At 37.0% G+C, this 26,340-nt stretch overlaps 3 protein-coding genes across 3 annotated transcripts; all 3 read right to left on the reverse strand.

The window, feature by feature from the left end:
* Nucleotides 1-473: 473 nt before the first annotated feature.
* On the reverse strand, nt 474-2,691 carry LOC108204945 (uncharacterized). The gene is made up of 2 exons (XM_017374646.2): nt 2,569-2,691; nt 474-2,377 (listed from the first exon to the last, which is right to left on the reverse strand). Exon 2 carries the CDS (start codon nt 2,363-2,365, stop codon nt 830-832), a length of 1,536 nt encoding a protein of 511 aa, XP_017230135.1. The 5' UTR covers nt 2,366-2,377; nt 2,569-2,691; the 3' UTR covers nt 474-829.
* Nucleotides 2,692-10,808: 8,117 nt separating this feature from the next.
* On the reverse strand, nt 10,809-12,406 carry LOC108220418 (uncharacterized). Its single transcript, XM_064085765.1, has 4 exons — nt 12,395-12,406; nt 11,609-12,154; nt 11,372-11,440; nt 10,809-10,865 (listed from the first exon to the last, which is right to left on the reverse strand). Exons 1-4 carry the CDS (start codon nt 12,404-12,406, stop codon nt 10,809-10,811), a joined length of 684 nt encoding a protein of 227 aa, XP_063941835.1.
* A 63-nt stretch (nt 12,407-12,469) lies between these two features.
* On the reverse strand, nt 12,470-13,222 carry LOC135149886 (uncharacterized). Its single transcript, XM_064085767.1, has one exon. It carries the CDS (start codon nt 13,220-13,222, stop codon nt 12,470-12,472), a length of 753 nt encoding a protein of 250 aa, XP_063941837.1.
* Nucleotides 13,223-26,340: the final 13,118 nt, after the last annotated feature.

Raw genomic sequence — 26,340 nt, forward strand, 5'->3', positions numbered from 1 at the left:
TTCACCTAAAAAGCAGTGAGAAGTAAAAAAAATTTTATTAGTGTATCATACTTCTGAAATACGGATGGTACTTTCTTTTTCAAGTGCTCACTCAGAATACTTTTTTCTTCAAGTTCTCACTCAGACACGAGTCAACACATAGCTGCTTCTATAAGTTTATAGGCCAACATAAACATTCAAATCACCACACATCTTATGATTGTTTTTCTCAGTCCATCTTAATATGAAGAGGTACAAAGAAGAAAAAGCCGAGACAAAAACTAACCACCAATATATATTCATACCGCTGCTTTAACAAGATAAGCAGAGTGTATAGTCCACACTTTGAGATCAAGTTTATCAAAATTCAAAAAACAAAAGCATGCAACAGAGAGACTATAATTTTGACTATAAAGAAAATTTGAAATAAGTTATCTAAACTGTAAGAGAAAATCATCATATCAAATGCAGAAATACCAAATCAAAAACTCGGATGGTCCCAAAACGCAGTTTTAGATATTCACCACACACTCATAAGAAATATGGCACCAAAATACAAAGTTATATTTGGAAGAAAATCCTTCCACTTCCAGCATGTCTAGTGACACCAACAACTAAACCCTTGCAAGTTGCAACACAGAAAAGAACTCCTCAAAACCTGAACAGGTACTGAAAAGTTTTCAACGTACCACTAACAAAGACTTCAAGGATATAAATGCAGAATTTGCATAATTTGACTAACTAAGCATATAATATGAGAAAGACTCTTATCACTGTCCAGAGAAGAAACCTATATTAGCATCATCATCTTCAATACCACTGTCTCTAAGGCATTAGTTTCCCGCTTCACCTACAAATTAGCATTTTCTTCATCAATAACATCCTGCTTAGTATCGACCTCATCCATACGAACATCTTGAACAACTGCATCATTCAATGTCACAGAAGCACTACCCTCCTTCACTTCCACATTAGCACTGGCATCTTTCACTTCCACATTAACACTGGCATCTTTCACTTCCACATTAGCACTGCCATTCCCCAGTTCAGTGTCCACATTGTTACCCTCATTAACTTGTACACCACAGTCATTATTAGCATCATCCTTGGCCTCAACAACTTTCAAGTCCTTCACCATGCCATCTGCAATGTTATCCTCTTCTTTGGACTCCACATTCTTACCACCACGTTCATTGTTTTCCTCAATCACCTCCTCATTGTTCTCTTCCTGAGAGCGAGAGTACTCTCCTCTGCTTCCATTATCATTTTCAGACTCGTTTTCCACTATCTCCTCATTAGTTTCCTCGGTCCCCTGATGCTGTCTCTCGAGACTCAACAACCTCCTCCTCAAGTCATTCACTTCCCTCTCCATCAGAAAAAGCCTCTCCTTCAAGATCAAATTCTCTTCTTCCACTTGAGCAATATGGGTATCCTGATCATCCACCCTGTTCTCCAAAACATTATTATACTCAACCCCATAATTCGGATAAATCATCTCAAACCGACTCAAATCATGATCCAGCCTCCTTTCCACCTCCAAATGCTCTTCCACATCACTCTCACTAGACCCTCCTCCTTCCTCATCCTCCTCATCCTCAGCCACATCTCCTGGAGACCTAAGCCTAATCAACCCATTCATCGATCCATACCCATCCACTCCCCACTCCTCCTTAGCCATATCCCCTAAAACCTCAGTCGAAGGCGAAAACATCGGAGTCGGAAGCACAGCCGGAGTCACCGGACACGGTGACACCAACGAAGCAATCCCACCCGACTTCTTCGCCCTTATAATAAAAGAACTCGTATTCCTGGGCGCATACGGAGCAGACCTATTATTCCCACCACCACCACCAAACTTCTTCTTCTGAAAATACTTCCTAGCCTTCAACCGATTCTCCTGCTGCAACTCCTTAATATTCGGAGGCTTATACCCGCCTCCACCACTCCCCAAACTCCCCCCAGCAATCATATTCTTCCCCTTACGCCTCTTATTATCATTTCCCCCCTTCTTACCCTTCCAATTACCCCGTCCCACCGAATTCGAACCCCCAAACGCAGGGAAATTCATCGGCACATTCAAATTAAAATTCATTTGGTCCTGCACCGGAGGATGAGGCGGCGGAGGCGGAGGTGGCCACATACCATAACCCCCTCCTCCCACTCCCACTCCAACTCCAACTCCAACTCCGACACCACCGCGCCCCATCATCATCTGCTGCGAACCCATCGGCTGCTGCTGATTCATCATCGGCGGCGGCACCTGATTCATACTCATACTCATCGGATTCATCATACTCTGCTGGCTCAACAAATTCGGTTGACTCATCACTTTCGGCTTATTAATCATTTGCGACTGTTTCATCAGTTTCGATTGGTGATCATTCATCCTTACCAAACCCTAGAAATTAACACGCACAAATAAATTCAAATTATTAGCAATTCAAAACCAACGATACAAAAACACGATTTTAACGGCTAGATTGCCCGAAAAAATCGCTGGGCAATTCGGAAATTAGATCTAGAATCACAGAATACAGGCAACTAATATACGAACGGAATTTTATATATTTTCTTGTGTATATATATAACCTGGTGTTTATCGATCTTTCTCTCTCTAGAATTGTTTAGATGTTTCTCGCTCTAAAATGATAATCGATTATACTCTGTTTTTATCAGATGTCGATAAAGGTTGCGTGAATACACGGCGGCCAAATTGGCAAGGAGTTGGTGTTTATATAGAGGGATGGAGAGGGGATACACGGTCTGGATCGCGATTTCAGATTGGACGGTTCAGATTGCGACTTGTATTATCGTCATGTTTTTTATTTTTAGCTTTTCTATTGTAAATTACTATAAATTTGTAAAATAATTAGAATTGAAGAGAAAAGGGTTTTTCTCGCAAAAGAGTTCAAGTTTTATACCCAAAATATAATATTACAAATATAAATCATAATAATAATTTTTTCTTTTGCATTGCTAGGTATACATATGATATAGAGGCCATTTGAGTGAATTTAAAATAAGTGCTTTTTTCTTAAAATAAAAAAAATGAAGCAGAAGTGAGAAGCAAGTTAAGACTTACAAGTGATTAAAGTGTTTGGGAAAAAAGTAGAAGTCGTGAGAGAAAATCTAGCATTCCTAACTTTTTACAAGTGTTTCTCAACTTCTTACACAAACAGATGAAGAAAAGTCGAAGACGGCTTATTATAGAAAAAAGCACTTATTTTCGTTTGCCAAACATGCACATATTATGTACGTTTTTTATTAGAAAAAAGCAATTTTATAGTTTTTATAAAGGAAAAATATTTTTTACAGAAAATCAAATGGAAACTTTTTTTTTCTTTAATAAGACTTTCATGTCAAATAATTGTACTGAAATATAATATCGAGACGAAATAAAGGATTTCTTTGAGAAAAGATATTCTTTCATCTATACATTGATGTTCCACGAAAATTTAAATAGAAATATTTTAATATTTGAACAACAACCCGAAACAAATTTGTGATTTAAGGATTAAAAGAAAAGTGTAACTTGAAGTTGTGTTGAGGGATTAAAAACTGAGTACTCGGGTTATCCAACATCTGAGTGCCTGAAGGAGTTCAAAAATGTAAATTGAAGTTGTGTTTTGCATGATTAAACTAAGTACTCGGACGAGCCGAGTCGATCACATTCGTAGCTGTCTGAGTACTCATTTGGAGTACTCTCTGATTTTTGAGTACTCATTTTTAGAACAAAATCGAGTCGATCCAATTTTCGATTTTTAAAACCTTGATAAATACTAACATTTCGGGTATTATTAGGGCAGTTCCACATCATGTAAGAGGCCATGGCGGAAATAAAAAGTTTGGGCCTCCCGAAAAAATTCTCATAAAATACTTATGATACTGTGAATTCAATTTTAACTAAAATATGTTAATATATAATAATGAAATCATGGTAAGAAACCTACATAGTAATCTTTTAATTTTTGAATCTTGAAGAGTAGATTAGTCGAAGATGTTTTGACCTAATTTGTGAAATTTGAAAAGCAATAGATTCGTGGAGAATTGGACAAAATCTATATTAAATCTTGATATAGGCTTAATATAGGGCTTCTAAAAAGCATGGCCCCCGGGCAGTCACCTGCTCGCGTTCCCTCTGGACCGGGCCTGGATATTATATATTAAAATAACAATATTGAAGTATCTTTTCCCACGAAGACTGAGTAGGTACCGAAACAAATTCACCTCAAATTGATAGAAAATCATTGACTACCTAAACAAAGTCATCTAAAAAAAAATCATTAATCAACAACAATATAGAAACATCGTACACAATCAAAGACATAAAAATAGCATTATCTTGAAAAGCACATAATAGATACACAAAGATATTAATATAATAATATAAAATTATATCAACTAAATCAATTTACAAATTTATTGATCCAACTGAATCAACAACAATTCTAATTACAAACAAAATCTAAAATCAATTTTCTCGAACATCAATTTAAAAAAAATATTTTTAGAGAAAGCGGTTCCTAATATGATTTTGAAAGAAGTTGCTTTTTTGCTTTTAGGGTAAACCGTCACAAATTTTACTATCAAATCTTATTAAAAACATTACTTTTTCTATTATAAATCAAAATATGCCATTATCAGAAGAATTGTCGAACAGTTCTGTTCTGAGCATAGAGAGAGAGTCCAAGTTTCCAAGTTTGATGGCACATCCATCGCAGATTCTGTCACTGTCAGTAATAGATAGAGCCTTTTGATATGTAGAAGGAAACAAACAACACCTAAGTAACTGGAACAAAGAAATTTAACAGAAAATTTTGAAATGAACAATACTTAACAACTGCTCCTGGTTAAAATTATAGCTCACCTTCTCTTTCCAAGCTTCTGATTCTGGAGTTGGGAATCTAATAGCTCCAGCAGATGCAAATAACTGATATTGTTGATCAAGCGGGGTCATGCCCTCATTGCCTGAACCTCCATAGATTGAATCTACCAGACTATAGATGAGAACATTAGAATACTGTCTGATGCAGGACAATTCAATTACTGATGCAGTCTTGTGCATGCAGAACTAATCTGGATATTTGAACATCAGAAGAAAAAAGAAATAGTATTTAGTTTTGTCAATATTTAATATTATCAGGTTAAACAAAAAACATACTTTTTCTCATAATCAGCACCAACCAAAAACTTGATGACATTATGAAATGAAGCAGAGCACTCGCGGACAGCAGAAGACATTTAATTGTCAGACTCCCGCTTCTTCAACTCGCGATCTTTCCCATTGCTGTCCTTAGACAAGACAAAGAAGACCTTGCTAGCGAGCAAAATTGGAGGCCATTGTATGAGGTCCAAGTCACGATCAGCCCAATACGGAACAGGCAAAAGGACGATTTCCCAGGTAACGAAATAAGCTTGGAAATTATGATAAGCAATAGGCTTAATGACCTTTTAGCCCTTGAAATTTGGGTGGAAGTTCCGATGTGGCCTCGAAGTTTAAAAACGTACTTTTCGACCCTCAAAGTATCTTTGTCGTACCTTTTAGCCCTTATGACGTATACCGGTATATAACTGAGTGGACAAAGTTGACATTTCACACGTGAGGGTTAAAAGAGGCATTAAACATTAAGGGTTAAAAGGAACATCTAATATATTTAAATGTATTCTTTAGGGTTTAAAAGGAACGAGATGTATACTTTAAGGGTTAAAAGGTACGCCCAAACTTTACCCCGAATATTAATTGTGTAGTTTATCCTCCGATTTATACCAGTATTTTTAAAAAGGGCTAAAAGGTACGACAAAGATACTTTGAGGGGCGAAAGGTACGTTTTTAAACTTCGAGGCCGCATCGGAACTACCATCCATACTTCGAGGGCTAAAAGGTCATTAAGCCTAAGCAATATACTCCCTCCGTCCCAGCCAACTCTTTACGTTTGGTTTGTGCAAGGAGGTTAAGAAAGATGTATAAAGTAGTGGAAAAGCGAAAGAAAAGTGGGTGAAGTGGTGGGACCCATTAATTTTTAATATTTTTTTTGCCACAAAAGATTGATTTTATTAATGATTTAAATCGTTCAACAAAATATCATGGAAATTGGAGTGGACATCTCCCACTCTTCAAACACGATCAGCTACAGAACAAGTATTCCTCGCTAAGAAGTGAGCAACCTTAATCGCAGATCGTTTAACAAATCTAAACTTAACGTTTTTGTTTTTCAAGCTTGCAGAAGAACGCGACATTCTTTAACTACTCTTCCTAAGAGCAAGAAGCACAAGAAAGAGCTGTGAATGGCTTGTACTATATGCAAGCAATCAGATTCAAGAACCACGTTGCTGAGATTTTGATTTTTGACCCAGCTTAAAGCTTCCCGGATGCCCATGGCTTCTGCCAGTTCTGCACTAGGACTGCCACTCAAACACTTTAATCTGGCTTCAATTAAGTTGCCTTGGTGGTCACAGGAGATAAAAGCATAACTGTAACATTAACATTGAGTTTCTTCAAATATGGTTGCATCAGAGTTCACCTTAACATTGTTTGACGACGGCAAGCTCCAATGTTCGGCACCATCTTCGTGAGACATATATCCGAGGAAACGGTCGAAGGTTCGATTTTGAACACCTTTCCATTGGTTAAGGACTGAGATTGCTGAGTTCACCACTTCAGAAGAATCAATGTTGTGTTGCTTCCATATGAGATCATTCTTGCTTTTCCAAAGCATCCAACATACCATGACTGTGAGATTAATTACCTCTGTGAAAGAGAGATAATAGAGTAAAAATAGTGTGAAAAGGAAGTAAAAATAGTGTGAAAAGGGAGGAAAAGTTGAGAAATGACGGGACCCATTGACTATTTTTGGTAAGTTTTGAAATGTAAAAAATTGGATAGGACATCCGAAAAAAGAAACTGTAAAAAATATGGTGGGAGGGAGGGACTAATAATTTAGTACTTCTGTTTATTAGTCCTTCCGTCCCACCAGATTATTAGTGGGTTATATATGAAAGAAGCCACTCGTTCCGATTAAATATCTCGTCTAGACCACCCATTACAAAGTCATATCATTTAAACCATTGAACTGAACTTATATATCGCTCCGTTAGTTACCCTAACTATGCATGGATGGAAAAGTGATGTGGCATCCACGTAGGCCTTGCACAGTAACTAGTTGTTAATATAACACGTGCATCTCTTTATTTTCCATACCATATACATAAACATCTAACATAACATTCAATTTTATTATAAAAATTATTGTTTTATAAATTATGATAAAATTACTGTTTTATAAATAATTATAAAATTATTATTTTAAAAATTATTATAAAATTATAATTTTACAAACTTAATAAAAATTTATTACAAAATAGCTATTTTAAACTACAATGTGGATTAAAAAAAATTACTATGAATTCTTGTTGTGATTTTTAAATTATAAAAATACAAATGAAGAAATAAATTATACTTGACATAAAAATTAATTATCAAAACTTCGTATTGTCAAAAGATTATCAATATCATTTATGCATAACTTAAAGACATACATAGCAAAAAATGAATACCAAAATAAGTTGCATTAGCAAAGATAATAACTACTGGTTTGTCTGAACAAACAAAAGTCATACATCATAAAAGTAAACTAAAAGTGCATATCACTGTTGTTGTGCTGAGCCTCCCAGTGACTCAATGAGCTAAGAAGACTTGCGGCATGTACATGCTGTCCCATGTTAACTTCACTTGCACTGTTAGTTTGTGAATCCTGGGTAATACTGGACCTTCTAACTTGTAATTTTGGCCTCTTAAGCCCCAGAGTCTTTCTTTTTGTAGCTGAAGTATGACCTGCACTCTTGCGGGCACCATTCCCTCCATTCAACTCTGTAACACTCTCATATCCACCAGATAAATCATTCTCACCAGTTGGGCATTTTGGTCTTCTATGATCAGCCTTTTTGCAGTTGCTACAATGTTGAACCAACAAGATTAAGAAATTAACAACAAAAACTGGCAGGTACGTTCCTTTTGCGGAGAAGATATCAGGAATATAAAAAGTTATGCAATCCGCCTGACCTATCCTATGAAAGTCCACAGCAAGAAAAATGTTTCTCTAGTAGCCTTAATTTATAAACTTATAACACAAGACATAAGTGCACTCCCTTCTGTTAACTTTGAACCAAGTATTAACAAATTATCTAGAACTGAAATATGCTTATAGCGTCACAGTACAGTTATTTAAACAATAGAGAAAACTAGGGGCCAACCTCTGGTTATATTATAATCAGGCCTAGAAGATCACAACAGAGATTAATCAAATTTATGCGACTTATATAACGCCATAGGCCATGTGCTGAAGAGTATATATATAGTGTCAAGTAGCAGTGTAGTATACATATGGATCACACACAAAAGTAGTATACTCTGTTCTTATAAAACACTAATAGTCCAGAGTTTTTAAATCACCTTGTGAAATTTTCCAGGCACACGTCCATCGTCTTCAGACATTGAGATGCTCGATCATCAACGTTGATCCCTTGAGGTTTTTCTTCCCTTCAATTAGTTTTATGCTAGATAAATAGTCTAATTAGGTTTTTTGTTATTATACTTGCACGTTGATGCCATGTCAGGAATCAGGATGCCACTGGGAAGCGACGTGGATGCCATGTAAGCACTTAACGGTTTCCGTCAATTATCATGACATCATCAAACGGAATGATATATAAGTTCGGTTCAGTGGTTAAAATGATATGACTTTGTAATGGGTGGTCTATATGAGATATTTAATCGGAACGAGTGGCTCGTTTGATATATAACCTGATTATTAGTCCCTCCCTCCGTCCCACTAGATTCTTTACAGTTTCCTTTTTTGGATAAACCGTAAAGATTACAATCTGAATACTTCTGTTTTAAACTGTAAAGAATCTGTAAAGAAAACTGTAAAGATTATAATTAAACAGAAGTATTCAGATTGTAAACAAAACGAAAAGTAAGCGGGAGAGAGAGAGGAACCGCGTCAAATTTGCTTGACAAAGTGGCTTTCAGTCCCTTCTTCTTGGCTGCCTGACCTCTTTCCTCTGGGATCAAACAATCATTAAATGCACCAGGCAAAGATTGAAACCGGGATCTCAGCATTCCTAAGGTCCGAATCTGGAGACCAGACGTATGTGATTAGTTGTCAGTCAACAAAAGACTTGAACTGCTTCCACTTTAGAATGGTCAGCCAAACGTGAAGTAAAAAGTGTGTGCCTAAACTTGAATTACTAGAGAGTTTGATTCTCTAATCCTACAAAACCCATAACCTGTTACACAGAAATACCACTACAGTTCCTACAAACACATCAGAGCTACACATGAAAACCAAAGCCCAATAGTAATATTTATCATTATAGATTCGCATCAGATTTGCTTAAACTCTTGGACAAGAAATGCACCTCGAGGTAATAACTAAATGCCAGCTTTGTCACTATAAGAAGCACCCAAAACATTGTGTACCTGAGAATTTATATCAGCAGTTGTGAGATTTGAGCAATCTGACTTGATGCCAGCAAGAATAGTTAAGAAAATGTCATACAAAGGGGGTCTTACTTAAAAAGAGAAAATGCACTTTCATGCATGCCCCTTCCAACAATAATTGGACAGTTAAATTGCTCAACAAGTTATGCTTCTTGCACTATAAGCATAAGAAAACACTTATCTTGAAGGAGGAACAAAGAAAAATTGTGTTATAATTCAAATATGGCAAAAATAATTATATAAAAAAAAAAAGTTATCTTGCCCAAGCTTCAGTATTGCAGCAGTTATAAAGACACTCAGTACTTTCTTGAAGACACTAGCATTAAAGATTAAGCTTGGTGATCCAGATTTATTCTAGGCAACAATTATCATATAACATACTGGATACTTCTTCTGAAGTAGTTCTAAGCTTATTTTACTAATAACTACTCAATATTAAGTTTAGGGGTCATTTGACTTCATTAAACCACTTGTTAAGCAATAGAGACCTAAGGAAGTTAAAATATGCAAATAGGGATGAGCTTTCACGTACTGCTAGAATTTCAGATGATTATTGATTCAGTGTTACATAATAACTCAAGAAAATTAAAATATGAAGAATACGCTATCATATGTGAATCCTGTCACTCATTTGAGCTTTACATAGTAAATAAAGGTATCTGACTTGGATAAAAAGTATTTAATTGGATGCTGTTATCTCACAAAAGATAATGGCAACTATAAACAAACATTCCGGTGAGTCTCAAATCCTAAACTACCACAGCTGAAATTTAAGCAAGATATGTTTCAGGTGCAAGGAAAAAGTCGTCAGAATAACATTATAAATTTTGTCTTGCTCAAGTCATGGTACCTTTGATTAGCAATACTATCCTTCTGCAAATAGATTATCTGATCAACCGTCAGTGTTACAATGCAAAGAAATATTCCTCAAATTCAAGAGGAATTATCATGCTACAACTTTGAGAAATGATACTACTTACCTGAAACCCAAACATGGCTTGAAGCCAATCAAGTAAATCTTCATCTTTTTTCTTCTTATAGTCCCTAGGCCATGGAAGACCCCTGGTAGCGCATATTAGTTTTGGTATACATAAATTTTAGTTGATTAGATCATCGTATAAAGTGTGAACACAACACAAGCCGAGTCAGAACTTATAAACAAACCTCTGGATATCTCATAATAGCTTAATTTGCACTATCTGGGTCTGTTTTTTCTGCTACTTTATCACGTGCCTCCAAAATCTATGTAAATCATCAACATATTAGTAAGTGAGAAATGGAAGTTCTATTCCGTCGAGACAATCTATGGCTATACTTTTTGTAGTAATGCTTATAGAAGCTCTGCATCACTTTTCTTAACTCTCCCCATTAGAGTAGGATCACTTTCCTGGAGAAATTATTGAATTACAGTAGAACATAAAGTATTAACTTTGTAAATGATGATGAATTCAAAAATTACCAAGCATAGAACCGACCTGACTCCTGAGCATACAAATTCAAAAATTACGAAGCATAAAATAATACATAATAATAATGTACGGCTGGTTTCTTAAAGATTCTATTGCACTTGATCAGTATCATATGAAATCTCCTTAACTCTATCCATTACATGACATTATTTTACATCTATACTGGTTTCAATCTACACAAAGCAACCACGCCAAAGGGGAATACAGCAAGACAACAGACTTGGCACCAAAACTAACAGCAGCAAACAACTTAAACCATGAGTTCATTCATTAGAATCCTGGACTTGCTTTCTCAAAAATCTCTGGCACCTCATTTTTCAACTTAGCCAGTACAGTGCTACCAATTAATCTTATCATATATCATCTCATCACGCAATATAATCCAAGCGTGCTATCTTCCCATGCCTTCACCTTCTCTGCACACCCCAACATGAATCACCATTGTATCTGCCTTGTCCGACTGCAAAATTCTACAACAATTTCTTCTTGGAGCCTGTTTTATCAAAGAACAAACTTATCTTATATAGCCAACAAAAATGTAAAGACCACAACTAACAACATATAATAGCCATGCTAATGGTCTAGAACATTAATGTCCACCGCTGATAATATATTTTATTATACGTATGTCAGGGAACCAGACCTACTAATAAAAAATTACCTTGTTCCATAAATGCGGATCACGCTGTTTATAAACCAGGACCCTATGAATATGAAAGAAATCAGGCCCTTTCTCTCTGCATTTCCACCTGTCTTTCCCCGCGCTTCTGACATACTCACTCGCTGTCTCATTTGTGCGTGTATTGAACACCGCATTGGTGAACACATAGACGTAAGCTCTCTCACACCCATCTCTCCCCACTCCCCTGGTGTTGAAAGAGAAGCCAGCTTCATCACTCTTTCTGTACCAGCTCACAAAAGTCCTGGCTGGCATTTCGAGCTCGCGGGCAGACACGAAGCCCGCGAAGATCTGAACCACGTATCCCCATGATACCGAGACGGTGAGCTTTCGAGACTTGTCGTAGCACATGGACTGTTGCATGAGTCCAGCTGAGTCCAGTTTCATGGGGGCTTTCAGACGTTCCAGAGCCTCCAGCTGTTTCATGTTGGGGAATATCGGATCGATTATGTCCAGATGGTGGAGTGATACGAGAGGTGTCACTGGATGCGCCGCTAGAAGTCCAAATATGTTGCCAAAAACGTCCAGCTGAAATCATAAAATAATATGTACAGAAACTGATACAAAAATATGTATAGAATGACGTGGATTCCACCGTACTTGAAAATAAAAGAAAAAACACATTGAAAGAAACAACATTATACCAGGAGTAACTAACAAACGGAGAAAATAATCGGAGAAAATAATAGAATTCATGCAATTAGACTTCGACAGAGTAATGTCAGATGTACAAAAATATGTACAGAATGACGTGGATTCCACTATCACCTGTACCAGCATTACTCTATACTTGAAAATAAGAGAAAAACACATTGAAACAAACAAGTAACAAAAATTAACAAACTACAAAATAGATAGACATAGATTTGAAAAAGAAACCTGATGAAACCCAATCTCTTTAGTAAGAGGAACTCCAAGCTCCGCCATGCAAGCCTGAATCCGATCATCGGACCCATATAACCCCGGATATCTCTGAATGCAAGCATCTTGAATCCTCTCCAGAGCCTTCGCCAGCGGATAACTTATAGCAAATCCACCCCCTCCATAGGCCATATTATACGAAAAATGTATGTTCTGTGTATGACTCTCCGAACAACTCCCTATATAGTAAAACTGATTATGATCATATTTTCTCAAAACCCTAACCACATTATCCACAACAAACAATGTATCATCATCTCCCATCACAAACCACCTCACATCTTCCATCCCTAGCCTGAATGTCTCCGACACAATCCGCGATATTCGTATACCTGATCTGTCCCCCTTTTTGTTATGATACTTAAATTTCGACGTATCACTTGATACGCGTATAGGTGGAAGGAGATGGTCATCGTTATGACCATCTCCTTCCACCAGTGGTTTGTCCAACCAAACGTGGCCTCGCGTTTGGTTGGGCCGCCACCATAGTTTGATATACTCCTTCCTCCTGTCCCATAATTTTGCGGACGCTCCAATACCGAAAGCAATATGGTGCAAGGTAGTTTTGTTAAAGTCCGGACTTTTCGATGCGTATACCGGGTTTGATTGTAGTGACAAAGAAGGTTTCGAGTTTGAGATGATCTTATTGACGTTGGAGAATTTGGAAGAGGGCATGAGATGGTTTCTTCTAAGGTTTTGATGATTACATGAAGAGGAATTATGGTCAATAGTGAGTATATGAAGTACACTAATAAAACTAATGAAGATGATCAAGGAGACTAGAATGGTAGCCAAGATATGAGAGGAGTTTTGAAGTTTTCTCATGATGAAGAGTAATTTAGGGCAAGACATGAATCAAACGAAACATTGACAAAGCTTGAGAGAAAGTGCATGGAAAACAAGATAAGAGGAGAAAGGGAAAAGAAGACTGCGTACATATAATTAGATACGTATCTGCATGGGTATCTCTAGTGTAGTTAGTAGTTACAGGGTACTCTATTTCTTAGGGTGCATTCAAATATTACTGAACCGCTCACTATTTTTTATTAAAGATTGTTTACGTACTTTTTATTAAGATTGTTGGCAATTATTTTTTCTTCTCTCGATGATATACAAAAAGTTCCAGGAGAGGAATCATCCTAAAAAATCATTTGTCGTTCGGAAGCAGGTTAGCACATTCTTTTTAATGAAATTAGTAAAAGACATGTAATTGATTTAGTTTTATTATATTATTATCATTTATTATAGTTTACAACAATTTTTGTCGACAATGATATTATTAATATCAAATTAATATACTAGAAAATATGAAAATAATAAAATTAACATATAACAATTATTAATATCAATTGTGCATCAAAATTGTTATTAATATCTTGTAAAGGGAAGGTTCATTAGTTTTTTATCAAGAAATTTTAATTCTGGAAAAAAAAACTATAAATTAGAATTATAAAAAATAATTATAAAACACTGAAAATGAATAAACTTTTGAATCAGTAAATTATATCAGTAATCCAACTAAACTTGCATTCAATAAGAATAAAGATATTTTTTTCCTTCAAATATTTTAATTAATATATAACTATGTGCACAGCAATAATAATTTATTAAATATTGAACAAGTTTAAATTTTATCATTCAGATAATTTTATATTTTATTTAACAAATGATATTATTCTTTTATAATATTCACATTTATCGCTCATTCAGAATTTTAACAGTTCAGAATATTTTTTTTTTTTTTTTTGGATGTGGTAGTCATTTTTCAGAATTCTAATTCTCCGTCACTCGTCACCACCACCGTCCTGCCACAGAAAGTTGATAGGGCAATGATGTGCTGCCGGCACAAGGACCGGACTATCCGTCAAGTTATAATGAATAAAATCTAAAAAATATTATTCAAATTTGAATGAAGGACCATGCTACCGTCGAGAATTATAATGAATAAAATCTATAAAATATTATTCAGATTTAACAATTTGATGTGTGTGAGGAGCAGATTACAATGTCATAAAATTAGTTTAAATACATAGTTCTTTAGACAACACTATTATAACATCTAAAATTGTTTGCCCTATATAATTTAAAAAGTAAATTCTCAGATCAAAATTACACGATACAATATAAAAACAGAAACTATCTATGTTTTCAAAAAAGTTCATAAATACGGTCAAATTGCAGGGGAGTTTGAATTATATATGAGAAGATTGTGATGCAAAGAATTTGCAACTATAACATTTTTCTGAAAAATGCCTGCACAATGTTGGTCTAATATGAGTCTCTACAAATATCATAAATTCAATAGGATACATATTCATTATTAAAACACATATAATAGAAATTCACCATTTTTACCGCCATAAATTCCAAACAGCTAAGCAAGAAATGATTAGCAAGTTGAAATTCTGAACTCACGCCCCTAAATGTACATAGAATATAAAAATTTAATTAAGACAAACAAAAACAGAATTTAACAAATTATAACTGTATATAAAAAATATAGATTGAAAAATCAATTCTATTTCATGGCTATTGAATTAGTTAACTCATTGATCTGATCAACCGGATACACCCTACAATCTTGCACTATAGCAGCGAAATAGATGCAACTCAAGTCTAATCTCATCCAGAGTTGACTACATAAAAGTTCCAATGAGCAAAGTTCTGGGAAAAATAAAAGAAGTTGATCCCACTAAATACCCAAAATGCTAACCATATACATGCAACTACAACAGAAGCTTCAATGAAGAACCTTCTGCCTTTCCATTGCAAAAGGCCTCTTCCTCTGTTTCACTGGTTTGGCGGACGGATCCACCTGCAAACAATGCTGAGCAATTTCCGGACTCAGACCTGACATGTCTTCGGGCCCCCAACCAAACACATCGTGATACTGCCGAACGACCTCAATGACTTTTTTCTTCAATTTGGGCTCCATGTCCTTCCCGATTCTGACCATCTTACCCGACTGACCTGCATATAGTTCAACCTCCTCGGTCTCTGTCCCCAGTTCCGCAATCGGACTAGAAAGATCAGCCCCAAATTTTTCTAACTCAATGTGCATAGTGTGACCACTGCCACCAGGTTCCTCTTCGGTTCTTCGCTGCTTGCTCCCTTCAGAACCCTCGGTAGTCTTGTCTTTATCTAAGTCTTCCAGCATGATTATCCTCGTTGTTTTCTGGTCGCCTCTCATCTCCCCCAATTATAAGCGGCTTTCGCTTTTATATTTCGTTCTAGTTAGATGGGCTGTTCCAAACTCTGAACTTTTAAGATCTTTGGGTTTGTATTTCTCTCTTATGGATTTGTAATTAACTAAGTTTTATCATTTGGGATTTTTATCATGTAATCCAAATTTCTTGGTTTAATGTTTATCTATCTCTTGATTATATTATATCCATTCGGGTGTGTGTTGGTTTGGGGTGTGACAATATAGGCACCGATTCGGCTACGAATTGAGCCGAATAAAATTCTATGAACTCCTAATAACCCATAGGGAAAATATATGTAAAATTATCCACGAGTTGGTCCGACTCAATTGATCTCGAATTCGCGTGTACGCTACCCTTTGAGATTTATCGAAAAACAAAGTCCATGCCATATAGGCACCGATTCGGCTACGAATTGAGCTGAATAAAATTTTATGAATTCCTATAAACCCATAGGAAAATTATATGTAAAAATAACGACGAGGTGGTCCGACTCAATGGGTCTCGAATTCTCGTGTACTAACCCTTTTGAGATTTATCGATAAACCGAGTTGATGCCATATCGGCATCGATTCGACTCAAAATCGAGCCAAATAAAATTTTATGAACTCCTATAAACCCATAGGGAAAATACATATAAAAATATTCACGGGGTGGTCCGACTCAATAGGTGACGAAATCTCGTGTATTAACCCCTTTCATATTTATCGAAAAATCGAGTCCATTCCATATCGGCACCAAATCAGCTCCGAATCGAGCCGAATAAAATTCTATGAACTCTTTTAAATCCATAGGGAAAATATAAGTAAAAATATCCACGAGGTGGTCCGACTCAATTGAACTCGAATTCCCGTGTACTAACCCCTTTGACATTTCTCGAAAAACCGAGTCCATGCCATATAGGCACCGATTCGGCTACGAATTGAGCCGAATAAAATTCTATGAACTCCTATAAACCCATAGGGGAAACATAAGTAAAAATATCAACAAGATGGTCCGACTCACTTGATCTCGAATTCCCGTATACTAACCCCTTTGAGATTTATCGAGAAATCGAGTCCATGCCATATAGGCACCGATTCGGCTACGAATTGAGCCGAATAAAATTCTACGAACTCCTAATAACCCATAGGGAAAATATATGTAAAAATATCCACGAGGTGGTCCGACTCAATTGATCTCGAATTCCCGTGTACTAACCCCTTTGAGATTTATCGAAAAACCGAGTTCATGCCATATAGGCACCGATTAGGCTACGAGTTGAGTCGAATAAAATTCTATGAACTCCTATAAACCCATAGGGAAAATATAAGTAAAAATATCCACGAGATGGTTCGACTCAATTGATATTGAATTGCCGTGTACTAACCCCTTTGAGATTTATCGAAAAACAGAGTCCAAGCCATATAGGCACCGATTCGGCTACGAATTGAGCCAAATAAAATTTTATGAATTCCTATAAACCCATAGGGAAATTATATGTAAAAATAACGACGAGGTGGTCCGACTCAATGGGTCTCGAATTCTTTTGAGATTTATCGATAAACCGAGTTGATGCCATATCGGCATCGATTCGACTCAAAATCGAGCCAAATAAAATTTTATGAACTCCTATAAACCCATAGGGAAAATACATATAAAAATATTCACGGGGTGGTCCGACTCAATAGGTGACGAAATCTCGTGTATTAACCCCTTTCATATTTATCGAAAAATCGAGTCCATTCCATATCGGCACCAAATCATCCCCCAAGGACTACTTATTGACAAAATCTCCAGGCGTATTGAGTCTTGGTCCTCTAAATTGTTAGCGATGGCTGGGAGACTTCAATTAATTCAATCAGTCCTGCAAGGTATTATTTCATACTGGAGTGCCCACTTTCTCCTCCCATGTGCAGTATTAAAACTCATCCAACGCAAGCTTAGCCATTTCCTGTGGAATGGGCATAATTAGTCTCATTCTAAGGCAAAAGTTTCTTGGAGGACTATCACTCTTCCAAAGTCTGAAGGAGGGTTGGGTGTGAAGGATCTGCGGCAATGGAACTCTGCTCTTATCCTGAAGCACTTTCTTGCCATCCTTAACCCTCAGTCTACGTCGTTATGGGCGTCTTGGGTAAAAAGCTCGGTTATTAAGATCTCAATTTGGACGATGAAATGCCCTGCCTCGTCCTCGTGGATGTTCAGGAAAATGCTAAGCATGAGGGATTTAGTGAAGCAAAATATTTCTTGGAGAATTGGGAATGGTAAAGATATCTCTTTCTGGTTTGATCCGTGGTTGAATGGTAGGTCTGTTTGCCTTGATCATCGAAGCCAGATGATAAGCCAATCAGGGCTCCCCTACGACGCTAAAGTGGAATGCATTCTTGGTCCTTCAGGGTGGCAACTGCCTCAGTCCAACTATCATGATATGGTAATTTGGAAGCAGAGTTTCCCCTTCTCTACGCCATTTGATACCAGCAAAAGGGACGTAATTTGTTGGAATGATATCATTGCATCCAAGTTGAGAGTGACTGATTTATGGGAGGCTCTCCGTCATAGTGACCTGGGTGTCCCGTGGTCCTTGCATGTCTGGCATAAATTGGCTGTACCCCGATACTCATTCCTTCATTGGCTGATCATGCTTGATAAAGTAAATACCGCTGACAAGCTTGTAGAATATGGCTATGCTGATTCTGAAAATTGTATGTTCTGTATTAATGGCAGGGAATCGATTCCTCACTTGTTTATGGAGTGTCCCTTTACTCATCGACTCTATCAGTTGGTATGTGCTGAAAAGGGGGTTTCTCGACTATGAATTGGTCTGTTTGGGTCCAGCAGATGCTAAACAGTGATATGTCCAAAATCTCAAACGTATTGAGCATTTTGGTGTTTCAAATTGGTTCTTATATTATTTGGCGGGCGCGGAACAATCGGTTCTTTACTGAGGACCTTTCCTCCCCGGCATGGCTTGCTTTTGAATGTCTTAGTCTTCTTAAGTGTAGGCTGAATTCATCGAAATGGTTCACTAAGTGTGCGAGTTCGGATACTTCCATTATGATGTGGGTGCAGGATAATCAATAGAGCGTAGGGTTGTTTGTTTTTGGTTGTGTTTTCTGATCGTAGAAGTTGCCTTCTTGTAGTGCTCTGATTAGAGGGGATTTGCTTGTAAATCTACCCTCTATTTTTCTGTATGTTCCTTCGTTTTTAATACAAAAATCACTTAGAAAAAAAAAAATTCTCGAAAAACCGAGTCCATGCCATATAAGCACCGATTCGGCTACGAATTGAGCCGAATAAAATTTTATGAACTCCTAATAACCCATTGGGAAAATATATGTAAAAATATCCACGAGGTAGTCCGACTCAATTGATCTCGAATTCCCATGTACTAACCCCTTTGAGATTTATCGAAAAACCGAGTACATGCCATATAGGTACCGATTCGGCTACGAATTGAGCCGAATAAAATTTTATGAATTCCTATAAACCCATAGGGAAAATATATATAAAAATAACCACGAGGTGGTCCGACTCAATGGGTCTTGAATTCCCGTGTACTAACCCTTTTGAGATTTATCGATAAACCGAGTTGATGCCATATCGGCATCGATTCGACTAAAAATCGAGCCAAATAAAATTTTATGAACTCCTATAAACCCATAGGGAAAATATGTATAAATATATCCACGGTGTGGTTCGACTCAATAGGTCACGAAATCTCGTGTATTAACCCCTTTCATATTTATCGAAAAACCGAGTCCATTCTATATCGACACCAAATCGGCTCCGAATCGAGACGAATAAAATTCTATGAACTCTTTTAAATCCATAGGCAAAATATAAGTAAAAATATCCACGAGGTGGTCCGACTCAATTGAACTCGAATTCCCGTGTACTAACCCCTTTGAGATTTATCGAAAAACCGAGTCCATGCCATATAGGCACCGATTAGGCTACGAATTGAGTCGAATAAAATTCTATGAACTCCTATAAACCCATAGGGAAAATATAAGTAAAAATATCCACGAGATGGTTCGACTCAATTGATATTGAATTCCCGTGTACTAACCCCTTTGAGATTTATCGAAAAACAGAGTCCATGCCATATAGGCACCGATTCGGATACGAATTGAGCAGAATAAAATTTTATGAATTCCTATAAACTCATAGGGAAATTATATGTAAAAATAACGACGAGGTGGTCCGACTCAATGGGTCTCGAATTCTCGTGTACTAACCCTTTTGAGATTTATCGATAAACCGAGTTGATGCCATATCGGCATCGATTCGACTCAAAATCGAGCCAAATAAAATTTTATGAACTCCTATAAACCCATAGGGAAAATACATATAAAAATATTCACGGGGTGGTCCGACTCAATAGGTGACGAAATCTCGTGTATTAACCCCTTTCATATTTATCGAAAAATCGAGTCCATTCCATATCGGCACCAAATCAGCTCCGAATCGAGCCGAATAAAATTCTATGAACTCTTTTAAATCCATAGGGAAAATATAAGTAAAAATATCCACGAGGTGGTCCGACTCAATTGAACTCGAATTCCCGTGTACTAACCCCTTTGACATTTCTCGAAAAACCGAGTCCATGCCATATAGGCACCGATTCGGCTACGAATTGAGCCGAATAAAATTCTATGAACTCCTATAAACCCATAGGGGAAACATAAGTAAAAATATCAACAAGATGGTCCGACTCACTTGATCTCGAATTCCCGTATACTAACCCTCTTGAGATTTATCGAGAAATCGAGTCCATGCCATATAGGCACCGATTCGGCTACGAATTGAGCCGAATAAAATTCTATGAACTCCTAATAACCCATAGGGAAAATATATGTAAAAATATCCACGAGGTGGTCCGACTCAATTGATCTCGAATTCCCGTGTACTAACCCCTTTGAGATTTATCGAAAAACCGAGTTCATGCCATATAGGCACCGATTAGGCTACGAATTGAGTCGAATAAAATTCTATGAACTCCTATAAACCCATAGGAAAAATATAAGTAAAAATATCCACGAGATGGTTCGACTCAATTGATATTGAATTCCCGTGTACTAACCCCTTTGAGATTTATCGAAAAACAGAGTCCATGCCATATAGGCACCGATTCGGCTACGAATTGAGCCGAATAAAATTTTATGAATTCCTATAAACTCATAGGGAAATTATATGTAAAAATAACGACGAGGTGGTCCGACTCAATGGGTCTCGAATTCTCGTGTACTAACCCTTTTGAGATTTATCGATAAACCGAGTTGATGCCATATCGGCATCGATTCGACTCAAAATCGAGCCAAATAAAATTTTATGAACTCCTATAAACCCTTAGGGAAAATACATATAAAAATATTCACGGGGTGGTCCGACTCAATAGGTGACGAAATCTCGTGTATTAACCCCTTTCATATTTATCGAAAAATCGAGTCCATTCCATATCGGCACCAAATCAGCTCCGAATCGAGCCGAATAAAATTCTATGAACTCTTTTAAATCCATAGGGAAAATATAAGTAAAAATATCCACGAGGTGGTCCGACTCAATTGAACTCGAATTCCCGTTTACTAACCCCTTTGAAATTTCTCGAAAAACCGAGTCCATGCCATATAAGCACCGATTCGGCTACGAATTGAGCCGAATAAAATTTTATGAACTCCTAATAACCCATTGGGAAAATATATGTAAAAATATCCACGAGGTGGTCCGACTCAATTGATCTCGAATTCCCATGTACTAACCCCTTTGAGATTTATCGAAAAACCGAGTCCATGCCATATAGGTACCGATTCGGCTACGAATTGAGCCGAATAAAATTTTATGAATTCCTATAAACCCATAGGGAAAATATATATAAAAATAACCACGAGGTGGTCCGACTCAATGGGTCTTGAATTCCCGTGTACTAACCCTTTTGAGATTTATCGATAAACTGAGTTGATGCCATATCGGCATCGATTCGACTAAAAATCGAGCCAAATAAAATTTTATGAACTCCTATAAACCCATAGGGAAAATATATATAAATATATCCACGGTGTGGTCCGACTCAATAGGTCACGAAATCTCGTGTATTAACCCCTTTCATATTTATCGAAAAACCGAGTCCATTCTATATCGACACCAAATCGGCTCCGAATCGAGACGAATAAAATTCTATGAACTCTTTTAAATCCATTGGCAAAATATAAGTAAAAATATCCACGAGGTGGTCCGACTCAATTGAACTCGAATTGCCGTGTACTAACCCCTTTGAGATTTATCGAAAAACCGAGTCCATGCCATATAGGCACCGATTAGGCTACGAATTGAGTCGAATAAAATTCTATGAACTCCTATAAACCCATAGGGAAAATATAAGTAAAAATATCCACGAGATGGTTCGACTCAATTGATCTCGAATTCCCGTGTACTAACCCCTTTGAGATTTATCGAAAAACAGAGTCCATGCCATATAGGCACCGATTCGGCTACGAATTGAGCCGAATAAAATTTTATGAATTCCTATAAACCCATAGGGAAATTATATGTAAAAATAACGATGAGGTGGTCCGACTCAATGGGTCTTGTATTCTCGTGTACTAACCCTTTTGAGATTTATCGATAAACCGAGTTGATGCCATATCGACATCGATTCGACTCAAAATCGAGCCAAATAAAATTTTATGAACTCCTATAAACCCATAGGGAAAATATATATAAAAATATTCACGGGGTGGTCCGACTCAATAGGTGACAAAATCTCGTGTATTAACCCCTTTCATATTTATCGAAAAATCGAGTCCATTCCATATCGGCACCAAATCAGCTCCGAATCGAGCCGAATAAAATTCTATGAACTCTTTTAAATCCATAGGGAAAATATAAGTAAAAATATCCACGAGGTGGTCCGACTCAATTGAACTCGAATTCCCGTTTACTAACCCCTTTGAAATTTCTCGAAAAACCGAGTCCATGCCATATAGGCACCGATTCAGCTAAGAATTGAGCCGAATAAAATTTTATGAACTCCTAATTACCCATAGGAAAAATATATGTAAAAATATCCACGAGGTGGTCCGACTCAATTGATCTCGAATTCCCATGTACTAACCCCTTTGAGATTTATCGAAAAACCGAGTCCATGCCATATAGGAACCGATTCGGCTACGAATTGAGCCGAATAAAATTTTATGAATTCCTATAAACCCATAGGGAAAATATATATAAAAATAACCACGAGGTGGTCCGACTCAATGGGTCTTGAATTCCCGTGTACTAACCCCTTTGAGATTTATCGGAAAACCGAGTCCATGCCATATAGGCACCGATTCGGCTACGAATTGAGCCGAATAAAATTCTATGAACTTCTATAAACCCATAGGGAAAATATAAGTAAAAATATCCACGAGACGGTTCGACTCAAATCATCTCGAATTCCCGTGTACTAACCCCTTTGAGATTTATCGAAGAACCGAGTCCATGCCATATAGGCACCGATTCGGCTACGAATTGAGCCGAATAAAATTTTATGAATTCCTATAAACCCATAGGGAAATTATATATAAAAATAACGACGAGGTGGTCCGACTCAATGGGTCTCGAATTCCCGTGTACTAACCCTTTTGAGATTTATCGATAAACCGAGTTGATGCCATATCGGCATCGATTCGACTCAAAATCGAGCCAAATAAAATTTTATGAACTCCTATAAACCCATAGGGAATATATATATAAATATATCCACAGTGTGGTCCGACTCAATAGGTCACGAAATCTCGTGTATTAACCCCTTTCATATTTATCGAAAAACCGAGTCCATTCTATATCGACACCAAATCGGCTCCGAATCGAGACGAATAAAATTCTATGAACTCTTTTAAATCCATAGGCAAAATATAAGTATAAATATCCACGAGGTGGTCCGACTCAATTGAGCTCGAATTCCCGTGTACTAACCCCTTTGAGATTTCTCGAAAAACCGAGTCCATGCCATATTGGCACCGATTCGGCTACGAATTTAGCCGAATAAAATTTATGAACTCCTAATAACCCATAGGGAAAATATATGTAAAAATATCAATGAGGTGGTCCGACTCAATTGATCTCGAATTCCCAGGTACTAACCCCTTTGAGATTTATCGAAAAACCGAGTCCATGCCATATAGGCACCGATTCGGCTACGAATTGAGCCGAATAAAATTTTATGAATTCCTATAAACCCATAGGGAAAATATATATAAAAATAACCACGTGGTGGTCCGACTCTATGGGTCTTGAATTCCCGTGTACTAACCCTTTTGAGATCTATCGATAAACCGAGTTGATGCCATATGGGCATCGATTCGACTAAAAATCGAGCCAAATAAAATTTTATGAACTCCTATAAATCCATAGGGAAAATATATATAAATATATCCACGGTGTGGTCCGACTCAATAGGTCACGAAATCTCGTGTATTAACCCCTTTCATATTTATCGAAAAAAGAGTCCATTCTATATCGACACCAAATCGGCTCCGAATCGAGACGAATAAAATTCTATGGACTCTTTTAAATCCATAGGCAAAATATAAGTAAAAATATCCACGAGGTGGTCCGACTCAATTGAACTCGAATTCTCGTGTACTAACCCCTTTGAGATTTATCGAAAAACCGAGTCCATGCCATATAGGCACCGATTAGGCTACGAATTGAGCCGAATAAAATTCAATGAACTTCTATAAACCCATAGGGAAAATATAAGTAAAAATATCCACGAGATGGTTCGACTCAAATCATCTCGAATTCCCGTGTACTAACCCCTTTGAGATTTATCGAAAAAATAAAGTCTATGCCATATAGGCACCGATTCGGCTACGAATTGAGCCGAATAAAATTTTATGAATTCCTATAAACTCATAGGGAAAATATATATAAAAATAACCACGAGGTGGTCCGACTCAATGGGTCTTGAATTCCCGTGTACTAACCCTTTTGAGATTTATCGATAAACCGAGTTGATGCCATATCGGCATCGATTCGACTAAAAATCGAGCCAAATAAAATTATATGAACTCCTATAAACCCATAGGGAAAATATATATAAATATATCCACGGTGTGTTCCGACTCAATAGGTCACGAAATCTCGTCTATTAACCCCTTTCATATTTATCGAAAAACCGAGTCCATTCTATATCGACACCAAATCGGCTTCGAATCGAGACGAATAAAATTCTATGAACTCTTTTAAATCCATAGGCAAAATATAATTAAAAATATCCACGAGGTGGTCCGACTCAATTGAACTCGAATTCTCGTGTACTAACCCCTTTGAGATTTATCGAAAAACCGAGTCCATGCCATATAGGCACCGATTAGGCTACGAATTGAGCCGAATAAAATTCTATGAACTTCTATAAACCCATAGGGAAAATATAAGTAAAAATATCCACGAGATGGTTCGACTCAAATCATCTCGAATTCCCGTGTACTAACCCCTTTGAGATTTATCGAAAAACCGAGTCCATGCCATATAGGCACCGATTCGGCTACGAATTGAGCCGAATAAAATTTTATGAATTCCTATAAACTCATAGGGAAAATATATATAAAAATAACCACGAGGTGGTCCGACTCAATGGGTCTTGAATTCCCGTGTACTAACCCTTTTGAGATTTATCGATAAACCGAGTTGATGCCATATCGGCATCGATTCGACTAAAAATCGAGCCAAATAAAATTTTATGAACTCCTATAAACCCATAGGGAAAATATATATAAATATATCCACGGTGTGGTCCGACTCAATAGGTCACGAAATCTCGTGTATTAACCCCTTTCATATTTATCGAAAAACCGAGTCCATTCTATATCGACACCAAATCGGCTTCGAATCGAGACGAATAAAATTCTATGAACTCTTTTAAATCCATAGGCAAAATATAATTAAAAATATCCACGAGGTGGTCCGACTCAATTGAACTCGAATTCTCGTGTACTAACCCCTTTGAGATTTATCGAAAACCGAGTCCATGCCATATAGGCACCGATTAGGCTACGAATTGAGCCGAATAAAATTCTATGAACTTCTATCAACCCATAGGGAAAATATAAGTAAAAATATCCACGAGATGGTTCGACTCAAATCATCTCGAATTCCCGTGTACTAACCCCTTTGAGATTTATCGGAAAACCGAGTCCATGCCATATAGGCACCGATTCGGCTACGAATTGAGCCGAATAAAATTTTATGAATTCCTATAAACCCATAGGGAAATTATATATAAAAATAACGACGAGGTGGTCCGACTCAATGGGTCTCGAATTCCCGTGTACTAACCCTTTTGAGATTTATCGATAAACTGAGTTGATGCCATATCGGCATCGATTCGACTCAAAATCGAGCAATAAAATTTATGAACTCCTATAAACCCATAGGGAAATATATATAAATATATCCACAGTGTGGTCCGACTCAATAGGTCACGAAATCTCGTGTATTAACCCCTTTCATATTATCGAAAAACCGAGTCCATTCTATATCGACACAAATCGGCTCCGAATCGAGACGAATAAAATTCTATGAACTCTTTTAAATCCATAGGCAAATATAAGTATAAAATATCCACGA

Source organism: Daucus carota, chromosome 1 (assembly GCF_001625215.2).
Source record: "Daucus carota subsp. sativus chromosome 1, DH1 v3.0, whole genome shotgun sequence".
NCBI classification, from domain to species: Eukaryota; Viridiplantae; Streptophyta; class Magnoliopsida; order Apiales; family Apiaceae; genus Daucus; species Daucus carota.